This window comes from Pagrus pagrus (genome assembly GCF_965226575.1).
Source record: "Pagrus pagrus genome assembly, chromosome: 2".
In the NCBI taxonomy this organism is placed as follows: domain Eukaryota; kingdom Metazoa; phylum Chordata; class Actinopteri; order Spariformes; family Sparidae; genus Pagrus; species Pagrus pagrus.
Window position 1 is genome coordinate 17,742,109 of NC_140186.1, and position 14,404 is coordinate 17,756,512.

At 38.8% G+C, this 14,404-nt stretch overlaps 1 protein-coding gene across 1 annotated transcript; it reads left to right on the forward strand.

Moving 5' to 3' along the window:
• Positions 1-5,424: 5,424 nt before the first annotated feature.
• Positions 5,425-12,458, forward strand: slc34a2a (solute carrier family 34 member 2a; the record flags this gene model as incomplete). The annotated part of the gene is made up of 11 exons (XM_084381225.1): positions 5,425-5,563; positions 6,593-6,721; positions 7,154-7,297; positions 7,434-7,545; positions 7,915-8,107; positions 9,355-9,450; positions 9,539-9,659; positions 10,156-10,323; positions 10,426-10,542; positions 10,697-10,821; positions 11,892-12,458. The coding sequence occupies 11 exons, from the start codon at positions 5,425-5,427 to the stop codon at positions 12,456-12,458; spliced, it is 1,911 nt and encodes a 636-aa protein (XP_084237351.1).
• Positions 12,459-14,404: the final 1,946 nt, after the last annotated feature.

Consider the following 14,404-nt stretch of genomic DNA (forward strand, 5'->3'; position numbering starts at 1 on the left):
TTTGAAAGTTCAAGACTCAAGGTTTTAAGGAGTCGAACTACGCCCTCTAGTGGGTGTGCCACATAATCCAAGCATAATAATGGAAACAGCTTTATACTACGTCAGATGGTAATACAGAGTAGAAGTAACGTATCTCACATTATATTACATTGCCTTATATTATTTATAACACTATTTAATATTACTATATTACTGTTGTATATGTATTCTTTCCCTGTTTTATTAGATATATATCATAGTAATGTGTAGTTACTGTATAGTGTGTGCGTATTACATAAACTTCACATATACTATATAACACTGTATGCTTTAATATATTCTTATTTTTACTGATGTATTTATTCAGACTTATACCCACATACTGTACCTTATTTAGGCCTATATGTAGTCCACACAACATGGCTGCCAGAGTTGCAAAGCTGGACTTATATGTAGTCTATGAAATTGTAATGCATATATTGTACTTTATATAGCTTTTTATATTCATCGCTCATTTTCTCTAATTAAATAAAGAAGTGAATAGTTTAATGAAATATCTCATTGTCTGCTGCTGTGCTGCTGTGACATGTGGGGTTTACTTTATTATTCTAACATACAGGAAGATGTGGTATAAATGAAAGGACTATGTTAAAGAATTGCTCCAGCCAGGTGATGGTCAGAAATAAAAGCACTGGTTTTGTCCATATAGTATTGACTACAATATATCAGTGTTCAAAAAGTAAAACAAATACAGTAAATTAGGTTCTTTGTGTCTGAATAATGTCAAGAAGATACCAAAAAGAACAAAACAGTACAATGTTGTAATAGCACTTAATGATGCCTAGGTGATGCTGTTGCACTTGCACAAGGTTAAGAAGACTTTGCCTCTAACATGTGGTCTCATGAAGTAGATAAAACATCTTTAATGCTTTACTCCAAACTTGGTAACACGGAGGACTAAAGAGACAGTGCATCTGTTTATGCAGAGCAGCTCGAGAGACGCAGCTCGAGAGACAAAGAGACTAGATCACTATCAACAGGCTAAAATGCATTGATAAAACTAAAAATATATGTGTATTTTTTTCCTTTGTTGCCCTGGTTTATCATCCATTAAATTTTACTGGGGACATCACATGACAGGAGGTACAAGACTGAATTTAATTTGTGCCAGATCTGCGCCTGACAGGTGGTTCAATTTTGTCCTCAGGTCACACCAGAGCGTCAGAGCTCTCAGGGAGCAGTTTGGTCCATTTGGCCGATCACATGGTTACTTGGCTGCATTGGGATGCAGAGGGGCACCTGTGGACAATCATTATGGGACCTTGGGTGACAGTTGGGTCAGTGTGGGGTCACTCGATCTCAGCAGATGGGCGCTTAGGCCACTCTGTGGGTGCCTCTGGTGTGACATGTTGGATCATGGCTACAATTCACCTGCTGACATAACCCTGAGACATTTACACTGATGTTTCAAAATGTCATAATGTCTATTAATGTGCTTTAGCCCCAATTAATAAACAAAAAAAAATTCCCTCAGTTGCCAGTTCATTAGGTACACCTAGCTAAAACAAATGCTGTGTTAGACAGTCATTGTGGAGGCTGCAGTTTGTGGTTCTGTTGAAATATATTGCAGTTTTTCTGTTATTTTGCCCATTTATATCAATGAGGGTTGGCTGTACAACAGAATCACCTCTCATGAATGTAATATTTATAGAGGGCTATTTAATTAGACTGTATTCTTTTTAGGTGTAGAAGAATAAATTGCATATTAGGGTATAAATCATGGTATGGAGCATGGAGGTGTTTGATTAGGACATTCATTCATATATCAACTGGGAAAGTCATTGAGGTAGAGGGACAAACAGGAAACTTGATTTCAAAGTTCAGTAAAAGCAGCTGGCACCTGCAATATTATTTGGTAATTTGAGAGTGTTCGATAAGCGCCCACGTCAAACGAGAGAGAGTGCCACCCAACCTTAACATACAGCTCGCAATGACGAGTATTATAATCAACAGTAATAAATCTTAGTACAGAATGATAAATGGTAAACAAGGACTTTAGAGTCACTGCTGAATCATGCATGTGTAGAATGTCACCATAAAGCAACACTATAGGAACGTTCCCTGAATAAGCATCACACAGAGGGAAACATGTTTTTATTCCTGTAGTAAAATGACATGACATGATATTTTACAGCAAATATGTATATATCTGCAAATATCATGGTAGGTTGGTGGTAATTACCAAGCAAAGTATTTGAAATTCTAATTTAATAATACAATTCTGCTCTTTTCCAGTAAGCAGTAAATAAATAGCTGATCATTTCTTTAAAACATTTCCTGGGAACAACTGGTTTCTGCTTAACTTCTGCTCATCATGCCATCTTTCTGTAAGTCAGTAAATTTAGGTACAATTTTAAACAATATTTTAGAGTTATACAGGAACTTTAACAGTAAAAAAGTTAATATTTAAAATAATTTGTGATCTCAGTGTGTGTGTGTGTGTGTGTGTGTGTGTGTGCGTGTGACAGAATAAGAGAGAGAGAGATTCTGATTGTTGAATTGGTGAGAGTGTAAATGGTTAAAACATTTACTTCAATTTACTGACCTACAGAAGTTAGACAGAAACTACATGGAAATTATAACCTGCAACAACTGACTTGGGGAAGTTAGAGAGAAAGTAGTCGGAAATTAAAATGACATGTTCAGCAGAAGTTATGCAGAAAGTAGTTGGAAGTTCCACGGAAATATATTGAAGAAATCAGCAGATATTTATCCACTGCTTGTTGGAAAATAGCAGAATATTATTATTAACAAAATGTTTCAATACATTTTGAGGTAATTATTGTGGTAATTTAGGGCTAATTTAAAAGACAAACATGGTGCTCGACCTGTGAAATAAAGTATTACAAGGGGCTCCTATGCATTCAGATGTAAAAGTGCAGTGGTAGGGACTGCATGTGTGTGTGTGAGCCAAAGAGGATGGTGAACCCCCCTTCCTGTCCTCACCTAATATTATCAGGTCACAACTTCCATGGAAAGTCAATGCATCAGCGTGGCCTGGGCTGACTCTCTCTCCTCTACATCCTCTCAGGCAGCATCAACTGATTCACAGGCCTAAACTTAGGTCATTGATATTTTGAAGTATTGAACAATGGGGAGCTTTATTAGGAGAATCAATAGATTGCTGCAGAAAAATCTCATTGTGTGCCCAAAATAGAACACACCCACATACACTGTATGACACAGTGCACATCCTGCAACCCCCCACCCCCATGTGGTCTATCTGTTGTTGTGGGATAAACCTTTGCCAGGGGAGCCATTCTCTCTGCCACTCCTCTCCCATGGTTAAGGTCCACCAGCTGGAGGTATCATCACTCTCAGGGCTGCGCAATGCAGATGTAACGGAGTAAATAGAGGGTTTTCTAAGAGTTACAGGCAGCTCTTTCTCTGCGGGAGCTTTGATTTTAAATGGATGGACACATTTGCTACTGGAACAAACAAAAGAAACTTCTTATGAATCTGAGGCATACAACTAGTAAGGTGTAACAGCAGGTGTAGGTTCAGGTAAAGGTAGAGACCACCAACGTAAGACTTATCAGGTACCATGTGAGTTGGATTGCGACACAACCTGCAGAGAGATTACAACAGGTGAGATGAATCAAGGTTTGAAAGGTGTGTTCGCCTTATCTATGACTTGGTAGTGTTCCTGGTGATGTGAGCGCTGCACATCAAACTTTCCTCTGCCCTCCACAGATTACTCCCACCCACCCGTCCACCCCCACCTCCTCCAACCTTCTACTCTTACCTGCCTACCTGGAGGCAGTATTTTAAAGCTGCAGCCCAGGTGAGCTCAGCACACAAGGAGCATGGACTCACTGCGCCTGCCACAGGTGAGAACAAGCATGGCTTCTATTGATCTGCATGCTTTACTACTGCTGTCACCTGAAAGCTTTGGGATATACATTTTGAAATATAATTATTATGTTAATTATGTTATTATTATCTATTATTGATAGGGTTATTGTTAATACCTGAATAAAAGACTTACAATTATACACATTTTTTAGTTTTTACTCCACTGTTCCAACGTTATTGTAAGATTTATTACATGATTGTCAGTATTTCTGTTATATTTCAGTACTAGTATGATAACAGAAAAGGTGTCTGATGGTTAAACAAAAAACAGAAGCTACCCCGTGCACAGCAGTGCTTCACTCCTGGGTGCAGCCGGTACAGAGCACAGTGGACCAAAAGAAATCAATATTCCAGCACACACCAGGATATGATTGAAACTATTTCATTAAACATCACATTAAAAACAATGAGGAGTCAATGTCACGTTACAGTATAGTTCTTGATGTACAAAGTCATATTTTTATAGTATATTCGATGAAATACATGAGCTGGCAAGCGGACCCCATGGTCCACAAAGCGTGTGTCTGCCTGGACTCTAGACTCGTGACAAAATGGATGCAGGCCAATGAAGACTGGTAGAGATCATTAATATTGATATAGAATTGTTTAATTGTATGATGACAGAACAGATTGAAATTTAGCTCGGAAGCAACCACTGAAATAAAACATAGAATTAATGTAGTACACATAAGTAAGTATAGAAAACGGGGTTTTGGTCAATTCTGAATAAAAGAGAATAATGTGAAATAATATTAGTACATTTTTATGTAAGAGAATGTTATTAGTAGTTAATGAATACATTAAAATAGCAAACTGTGAAGTGTAACACTTTTTAATTATTGATTTAGCTGGTAACTTCCTCTCTGTGTCATACTGTTGTGTGGAATTTTACTGCAGCGAGACCATGTGACGATAAGATCAATACCATGGCATGTGAGGGGCAGTGTGTGTGTGTGTGTGTGTGTGTGTGTGTGTGTGTGTGTGTGTGTGTGTGTGTGTGTGCATGTGTGTCTGTGTGTTTGTGTCTGTTTCTGTGCGTGTCTGTATGTGTGATTTTTCTGAACCTAATGCCCTGATAGCCAACTGATGACTCCCTTTAAAATTAATGACATGATTTGATGCCAACCACCATGACATTGCCTGATTTACACAAACCTCATTTACGTTTACATCATGCATATCGAAAACCTCTCAGGTTTTTTAATTCACTGCGATCCCTTTATAAACACCTCATCCTCAGACCGTTACTCATATACAGTTCCTGGAAAGAATCCTCTGTGCCCTTCATATTTTTCATATTCGTATCATTTCATATTTTTCATAATCAACATACAGCATTTTGGATTTAAATCCTTTATAATATTATGCTTTCTCATTCTTTTCAGCCAATGGCTGATCAAAACAAAAGCAAGGAAGACTCCAAAGACAGACATGGAGATAAAAGCAAAGGTATTTTTTATATTGTTTGAAGAATTTAGATATCAGTCACATGTAAAGTATTTAGCTGTAGAGTTTTTTAAAACACAGTGAATGTATTCATTCTTTTTGTCTGTCTTAGAGGTCATAGCCAGCCCGGCACACTCCACTGTGGCTTTGATTGACGAGGAGCCGGAGGACGCAGACCCATGGGACCTGCCCGAGCTGAAGGACACAGGGGTCCCATGGTCAGGTGAGGAGTACTAATGTCCCCATGTACTGTAACAAGTACAGTATTGTCTCATCCTTGTATTTTTAAAGGAACATGCAACCTGATTAGATAAACATGGTCAGCGTTTGATACATGTACATGCCTTCTGATGGATTACACATAGCCTACTGTAGATATGATAGTGTCCCACATTACATTGTTACATAACCACACATGAGCTGTCAAGTCCACTGTCTTTGTTTCCAAAGGCAGTTGATACTATACATTATGACCACAGTTGGCTGAACTCCCAAGACATCATTGCCTCATTGAACTGACAGTAAATCAAATCAACGTTAATGATCTTTTTATTTAGAAAGTATAGAGGTCATAAAAACTAATGGACATGATCCAGACAGTAGCCAGACAGTCAGCTGAGTCAGTGCCAACACCCACTGTGGACGGGACATCAACGTTAAAGAGTGACTTCATTCACTGTTTTACTTGTCACTGCATCTCACTGCGAGCCTGAGTAATTTATTTGTGATTTTCTAATGTATATACGTATACCGGCATTTTCTATTGGAATAATCTAGTTTATATTTGTATATTCGCTATCATCTACAAGAGGATTTGATGTAAGCTGTGTGTTTACTTACAGTTTACACTCAACTCAAGTTTTGGATCCTACAGTAGAAACAGTTTTGTTCTCATGTTGCCTATGATTTTCAGCTCTGTGGACTGTATCATAAACCTTTATCACGGCACATAGTTTGACCTGACATAGCAGAAGCCACAGGTGTTATTAATTAATAATCTTAATAAGGGCTGTACTCCATAACCTTTACCAGATCCAGGGTGGGGTTCTCTGACATCACCTACTGATATGCTTAAATGGAACAGAGCCGTCGTTTACGGGACTAATTACACCTGAGCTTTTCCTGCTGGGACAAGTGAAAATGTCTTCTGTGAAAAGAAAGTTGGATAAATCTTGAAAAATATTAATAAAATAATTGTTTGTCTTTTTCCTCCTCTGTGTTTAATCCCATTGGTTTGTTGTCTCTGTCTCAGCTCTGGACACCAAAGGGAAGGTGTTGAGAGTGGCGGTGGCGGTGGGGAAGCTGGTCCTGCTGCTGGGTTTCCTCTACATGTTCATCTGCTCTCTCGACATCCTCAGTTCAGCTTTCCAGCTCGTTGGAGGTAAATTCACTGACATTTGTCTGAAGCCAGTCAGGAGAGAAGACCCTCAAGCCAACACAGTACAAATTTGTACCTACGAAATAAAGCCACTGAATGTAATATTACAGCCGGTGAAAAGTGTCCCAATACGTAATGACAGTTTGACAGTGAGGCAGAATGAACAGCATCAGGATCATGAAACTGAAGCAGCTAAATGGAATTCAGCCATCATTCCTTTTATGATTTACACCTGTGCTTTTTATACTGTGACAAGTCTTCAGTGAAAAGGGCCAATAACATGGTGCTAATATGCAGCTGATTTGTCTCCTAAACATACAATAGCACAGTGATCCAAAGTGATTTACACTCCATCAAACTATCCAAAATACTGTTTTGAAGGGGTGAAAAGCTTTATTTTTAAAATATACATCTTCCTGCGTTCCTCTCGTCCAGGTAAAGCTGCAGGTGACATCTTCCAGGACAACTCAGTTTTGTCCAACCCACTGGCTGGTCTGGTCATCGGTGTTCTGGTCACCCTGCTGGTCCAGAGCTCGTCCACCTCCTCCTCCATTGTTGTCAGCATGGTCTCCTCTGGACGTGAGTATGAGCTTCCACACTACACACACACACACACAAATCCATGGAAACATTTTGTTTGCATGACTGATGATGATGTTGGATATCTTGAGGAGAAGGAGGACTGATGATGAAGGAGACTTATGTGCTTTGGCAGTGCTATCGGTGCAGCTGGCTGTTCCCATCATCATGGGCACCAACATCGGCACCTCCGTCACCAACACACTTGTAGCCATGACGCAGGTTGGTCAACGCAGCACCTTTCGCAGGTAATCATTTTTTGTATTTAATGGATAACCTCAATTAAATCCACTTCTCTGTAGTTTGGAAAGCTAACAAAGTGGGGTTTTTTTCTTGGACACAAGGAGGTGGTGGTCATACTACTTTTGTCCACAGGGGCCGCCAGAATCAACACAAAAAGAAAGTGCCTTGTGGCTGCTTTAATTTACATAGCTAAATTTTCTCCTTTATGTAAAATCCACAACAATTCCATCATTAATATATAATTTATGATCATCAGGTTCATCTGAAAGTAGTTTGATACTGTACAAGTTAATAATTTGACTTACCTTCTAAATTACTAGATGACTTTTCCCTGGACAACATTAATACGTTTCCTCCTTTCACAACATCTGCAGGGCTTTTGCAGGAGCTACAGTGCACGACTTCTTCAACTGGCTCTCTGTTCTGGTGCTGCTGCCTCTGGAGGTCGCCACTGGCTATTTGTACATAGTCACCAAGCTCATCATCGACTCCTTCAATATTGAGAGTGGAGAGGCCCCAGACCTGTTAAATGTGATCACTGATCCCCTCACTGATTCAATTGTACAGGTAATACTACATTTCTGGTGATGTTGTTGTGTTATTGTTGAGATCTGAAGAAAAACCATGTGGAGTTTCTGACCACTAGTACTGCTATGGAGCAATGTACTATTTTGACTGTATTTTGTACACACACAGGAAGACCAACTGTACTTAAGTATGATTTTGAGGTATTTATACTTTACTTAAGTATCTCCCTTTTCTTCTGCTTTATATTTCCACTCCACAACATTAATGTGATACATTTAATTACTTTGAAGATTACATGCTGCATCAGAGCCAAAGCCACACATTTTTATTTTTATTTTAAAAATATACCAACATCCTGTTGTTGTGCCAACAACGGCAGGAAGGAAGAACACACTGCTAGAATTTAAACAGATTTAAGATATTTAGAAATCAGCTTTGGAAATGTTTTTTGAAGGACGGAAAGGAGCTCAACATGTTTCTTAGACCTGAACGATTAACACAATGTGTTTTGGTAACACACAGAATGTAAAACTCCACAGTGCACCTTTAACATCGTTAGATGTGATTGTTGCAAATACCAGACTTTTTCTTAACAGCATTATAATGACCTCCACCAAGGAGGTTATGTTTTCGCCCGTGTCTGTCTGGTGGTTTGTTTGCAGGATTACACAAAAACTACTGAATGGATTTCCATGAAAATTGGATGGAGGATGTGTTTATGCTCAGAGTAGACCTCATTATTTTTTTTAGTTTAGATTAGCCTTAAGTGAATAAAAGTGGACTGTTGTGCCTTGGCGCAGGTATGCACTTTACTGAGTGCCATTCTAGTTTTGATGTTTAGTATCCAGGGTGAATTACAATAAGTGGCCTCAGGTCAATCTTTCACAACAAATTATATTATTTGTGAGCTTTTGCAAAAGATCTGAATAAACTACAAAATTAACATAATGTAGAAGATCTGCTTCATGCAACACTGTGTTTATTGCATATCATCTGTAAAGACAATAGGTAACCACATAATGTCGAAAGTTAACTGATTGTATAACTGTTATGTCCTTGAGCTGAGACAGATAGCGATCATACTTTAACAGTAGTGGGGTTGGCCACTTGTTAATGTTATCTATATGACTCAATGCTGAATTTCCACAGGAGCTTCGTCTCTTTTTTTAAAAAATAAATATAAATTGGTAGAAATGTGACACATGAATCCATGAAGCAGTATTGGACATATTTTTCATCAAGGTCGTGGATTTCTACATGTTGTCTCTCTTTCCCCTCCGACTTAGTTGGATCAGTCTGTCATTAGTGGGATTGCCACCGGAGATCCAGGGGCCAGGAATAAGAGTCTCGTCAGGAGATGGTGTCAAACTTTCACCAACATAGTAAGGCCAAAGCAGTTCAGCTACCTATCAAATACTCATAAACATCCAATGTTAAAATCTTGATTATCAAACTGCCATTTTGTTTCAGACCCTAAAGAATGTCACAGTTCCTGGTCCAGAGAACTGCACATCTGCGTCTCTCTGCTGGGTCAATGGCAACATCACCAACACAATGAAGAACATTTCTGAAACGTTCAATGTCAAGAAATGTAAGACCAGCATTCACAGAATTGATATTATTTTTTCCAACATGAATTGCAAAAAAAATGTCATCTGTACGTTAAGTCAATGTCCAATAATCACATCACGATATGTGTGGCTTTGTTTAGTGTAGTAGTAGTATTAGTAGTAGTTATTAACTTATCAGCTTCAATATGCAGTCACGGTAACATCATCCTTGCCTTGATTGAGCCATTTAGTCTTTTTTAGTTCAACGTTTGGGTTTCATAGGTAGAGAAAGTGTTGACCCCATTATCGACAGCAGTTTCCAGCAAAAACATGGATGATTTCGAACACCAACCATAACTTTATTCAGTAATACTCTAAATAAGTGTTTTTCAGGTTTCTTGTGGTGTTCTTCTCTCCTGAGTGATCAGAACTTTTTTTTTTATTGTAGCTATAAAACAAGGATAAAAGTAATCATCTGCTTGATCCATAGTGTGTCCTCTCTAGGAAAACCATGTACATGTTTCCATGTGTCCTCAGGTAAGCATCTCTTTGTGAATGTGAACCTGCCTGACCTGGCAGTGGGTCTGATCCTGCTGGCTCTTTCTCTGCTGGTGCTCTGCTCCTGCCTCATCCTCATCGTCAAGCTGCTCAACTCCATGCTGAAGGGACAGGTGGCTGGTGTCATCAAGAAGATCCTCAACACTGGTGAACAGCACTCGACACTGTATATATATCAGGCGCAATAAATGTAAATGTGATTACATTGTTAGTAAAACGTGGATATTGTGTGTTTGTTTGTGTTTGCAGATTTCCCATTTCCGTTTGGTTGGGTCACAGGTTACATTGCCATTTTAGTCGGAGCTGGAATGACCTTCATTGTGCAGAGCAGCTCAGTTTTCACTTCTGCCATTACTCCACTTGTTGGTGAGAACATCCATCCATCCATTTCCTCTTTTTCCCTTTTGCACTTGAAATTCCCATAAATAGACACTCTGGTTCTGTTTTTATTTCCTTAGATTGAATGCTGTGGAGAGTGATTTACTGTTTTTTTTAAGCAGTGTTGCATTTCTTTAAATAGGTATCGGCGTCATCAGCATAGAGAGAGCCTACCCATTGTCTCTGGGTTCAAATATTGGCACAACCACCACAGCCATCCTGGCAGCTATGGCTAGTCCAGGAGACACCCTGGGTAATGCTCTACAGGTCAGTTTTCACACACAAAAACACACGTATAGAATAAACAGATTGACCTTTTATTAGGTTTTATATCATTTTTTGGTGAATTGGGTAGAGGGAAGTAGGAGAAGCCAGTTTATGTCCTATTTTATATTTGTGTAAATATCATTCTAATAATATATTTGTCTTTAGGAGAATTTCAGTTGACAATTTTAAGATTATTTCATAAAAACTGTGAAACCCAGAAGGTATCTATTGCAACTTTAAATTCTCAGCTTGACAGGATAATTGAGTGCTTCAAATTTTCTTCATATTTTCCAGCGGTTTCCTGAAAACAGCCAGCTATTTTGGGATGCAGTATAGGGAAAATAGAAATTAGAAAGTAAATATGATGTTTTATTTGAAATGTTTGGACTCTTGGACAATATTTACATTTGAATACATGTTAAGCTGGCCTGATTTTCACTGAGAATTAAACATCTGATATTGTAAAAAGTGAGAAAGCAGGTCTAGTTGCTGTATAAATACTGTGAAAGTATTAAATTGCTTAATCCACAGAGAAATGCATATATCACACATTCAGAAATTATGCCTTTAGATGAGCCATCAGGACTTCCATAAGGTTTAGATGTGCAGTCACTGTCCTCAGCCACACCTCCAGCAAGGCCAAGGTTGTAAAAAAAACAACAGTGCTGGGTCAGAAACAATGGTTGGTGCCTGCTCAGGCCTGTGAATGATGTCCAATCAGAAAAGACTGGGCTTTTCAGGAGAGGGTCCTTAAAGAGACAGGTACTAATACAGAGTCTTCAGACAGAGGGTGAATAGAGGTGCTGCAGCAATGGACAGTATGAGAAAAAAGTTTTTTGAACATTAAAGCATGTAAACATTTTCACCAATATTGCAAAGTAAGTAGTTATATGGGGGAACTGTTAGGAAGTTATAGACCTGTACAGCATAACATTAACAAAATTATTTTTAGTATGAATATTTCAGCATGTAATGGTATGTAATCGGGCTCAAATGTTTTATTTTACGAGGAGAAAAATAATAACTGAAGCATATCAGTAAAGTTTGTTGTTTGTTGATGATTGCTCCAGATTGCCCTCGTGCACTTCCTGTTCAACATCACTGGAATCCTTCTGTGGTATCCTATCCCCTTCATGCGCATCCCTATCCGGCTGGCTAAAGGCCTGGGCAACATCACCGCATCCTACCGCTGGTTTGCTGCTGTCTACATCATCGCCTGCTTCTTCGTCCTACCACTCTTCATCTTCAGCCTGTCTCTGGCTGGCTGGCAGGTCCTGGTAGGCGTGGGTGCACCTCTGATCCTCATGCTGATTATCATCATCGTGATCAACGTACTGCAGAAACGGAAACCTGGGTGTCTGCCTGCAGCGCTGCGATCCTGGGACTTCCTGCCTCTCTGGGCCCACTCCCTGGCTCCCTGGGACAAAGTGGTTGGTGCGTGTACGGCCAAATGTTGCTGCTGCTGTAAATGCTGCCAGATTGCTGTTGACGACCAAGAACACACAGAGAGAGAATCTGTGGAAAATAACAAGAAACCACATGTAGAGGTGTACGATAACCCTGCAATGAGTGCAGACAAGGAAGTGGAGAATGAGATAAAGATAGAGCTAGAGATTCTGAAATTGACTCGGCTCTGAGATGTTATATATAAATGTGTGACCACGTGTGTGATAGAAAGAAGTGTATTGGTCATGGCACAAGGACCAAATGCATTTGGGGAATTTCCATAATATTTTTGTTTATATTTAGTAGATTTAGTGTAAGAAATGGTTATTTAAAAAATTCCAACTCTCAGCGTATCATTAACATAATGACACCTACAGTAAAGTGTTGGTCTTTCAGCTGTATGGTGCTAACAAGTTGCCTTTAAAGGATAATACTGGCAGTGGTCTTTGTTTTGTGATTGTCGATGTATCCTGTGGAAAAAACAAAATCAACAAACCGTCAGTGGATCTCTCGACAAGTTTTGACTTTTCATACTCTGCCTGTGGCTTTCAGGACTACTTATTCCATGAGTTTCTATTTATTGTTCATTACAAAGAGTTGATAATATATGATATATATTGGCTAAATAGCTCTACTGTGACAATAGGTAATCCTTGCACAAGATATATTTTGTTAAGCACAACCAATATGTTAATGAATTGTGATATAGATTTTTGGTGACATTGCCCAGAACCACTTAGTAGCAAATGTTAGTATGCCATCATCACAAACCAAGATAGCAGGTTAGTTTGCAGGTGTATCACTTAAAAAAACTAAACACAGAGCTAAAATGTGCCAGTGTAAAAGAAAACATAGTAGTTGTATGACATGCTAGACTGTAGACATCAGTCATGTGTACCAGCAGATATTTAGCCTAGCCCAGGGCTAGTTACTCAAGGCTCAACCTTTAGCTTTAATCCCTGCGATAAGAATATGTAGTATGAAAAGCACTGAGCGGGTCCAGCAAGCTCCAAGCTAAAGTTGGGGGTCGGTCCCTTTGGCTGTGGCAGGATTATGCCACACTAAAAGCGCTTTCAGTCTGGGGCTAAGAGGGATCTATTACCCCTTTTCCACTGGTCAAAAATCCCACTTAAACCCACTAAGAACCGGCTTTTGTGTGCAATGGGAATGTGTAAACTCGGCATTTACACCCGGGTCAATTGACTCTGCAGTAGACCCCGATTTTTTTCACCTCAGCTCAGCTCAGATTTGATCTAAACATAAGACCCGGGTGAACACACTAAATTTCATTGGCGAAGTGATGAGGAGTTATCAACATCCAGTGGTGTCGTGTAAATAAGGAAGGAATTTGGGAGCGGAGTCAATAGGCGATTTTTAGCTGGTTGACCCACATTTAAAAAACCTGTGTAGATCCGGTATAAGAATGCTTTAACCCTGGGCTAAGTGTGGTGTGAAAAGCCATTTTGTCTGTTTCACAGAGGAAAAATCTTTGGTTACACGCTTGTTGGTTGGCTCAATTAATTGTTAGGTTTGGTCTTTTAATGGGATTTGTGGATAATGAGAAAAATACAGAATATCACCAGATTTATGTTTGACTTTAGATCTGATAGGTTGAAAACTGCCACTAAGATGGCACAAAGGGATGAATCACAATGGTCCAAAATGTTGTTATTGGATGTCATTTTATGATGAGATTACCTGAACAAATTAGACATCTGTAACCAACAGGTTATAAAGGTATTAAACTGTGAAGACTTCTGAATATAGCAGGCTTCTGTGCACTATAAGTGTCACTCAAGATAAGATCCGCACAAAACCTCCTGGACAAAAAAGATGGTCATCATGTTTTTCAATCAAATTCATCTATTTTTTTTCTTTTCTTTTTTTTTTGGTTAAAAAAAAACTGTGTATAAAAGACACAATGAAATCCTCAACACATCGTTTTAAGGTGTAAAAATTATTTTGTAATTCAGAGGGTAATTGTATTCAAGGAATATGTAGATGGAAATTAGATGAATGTACATCTGACTTAATATTTTTAAACTTTTAATTCTCAATGTTGAGTTGTATACTTTGTCTCAATAATACCTATTCGAATATTTAAGAAGAAAAGATTAAAAATTATAACTTTATGAAA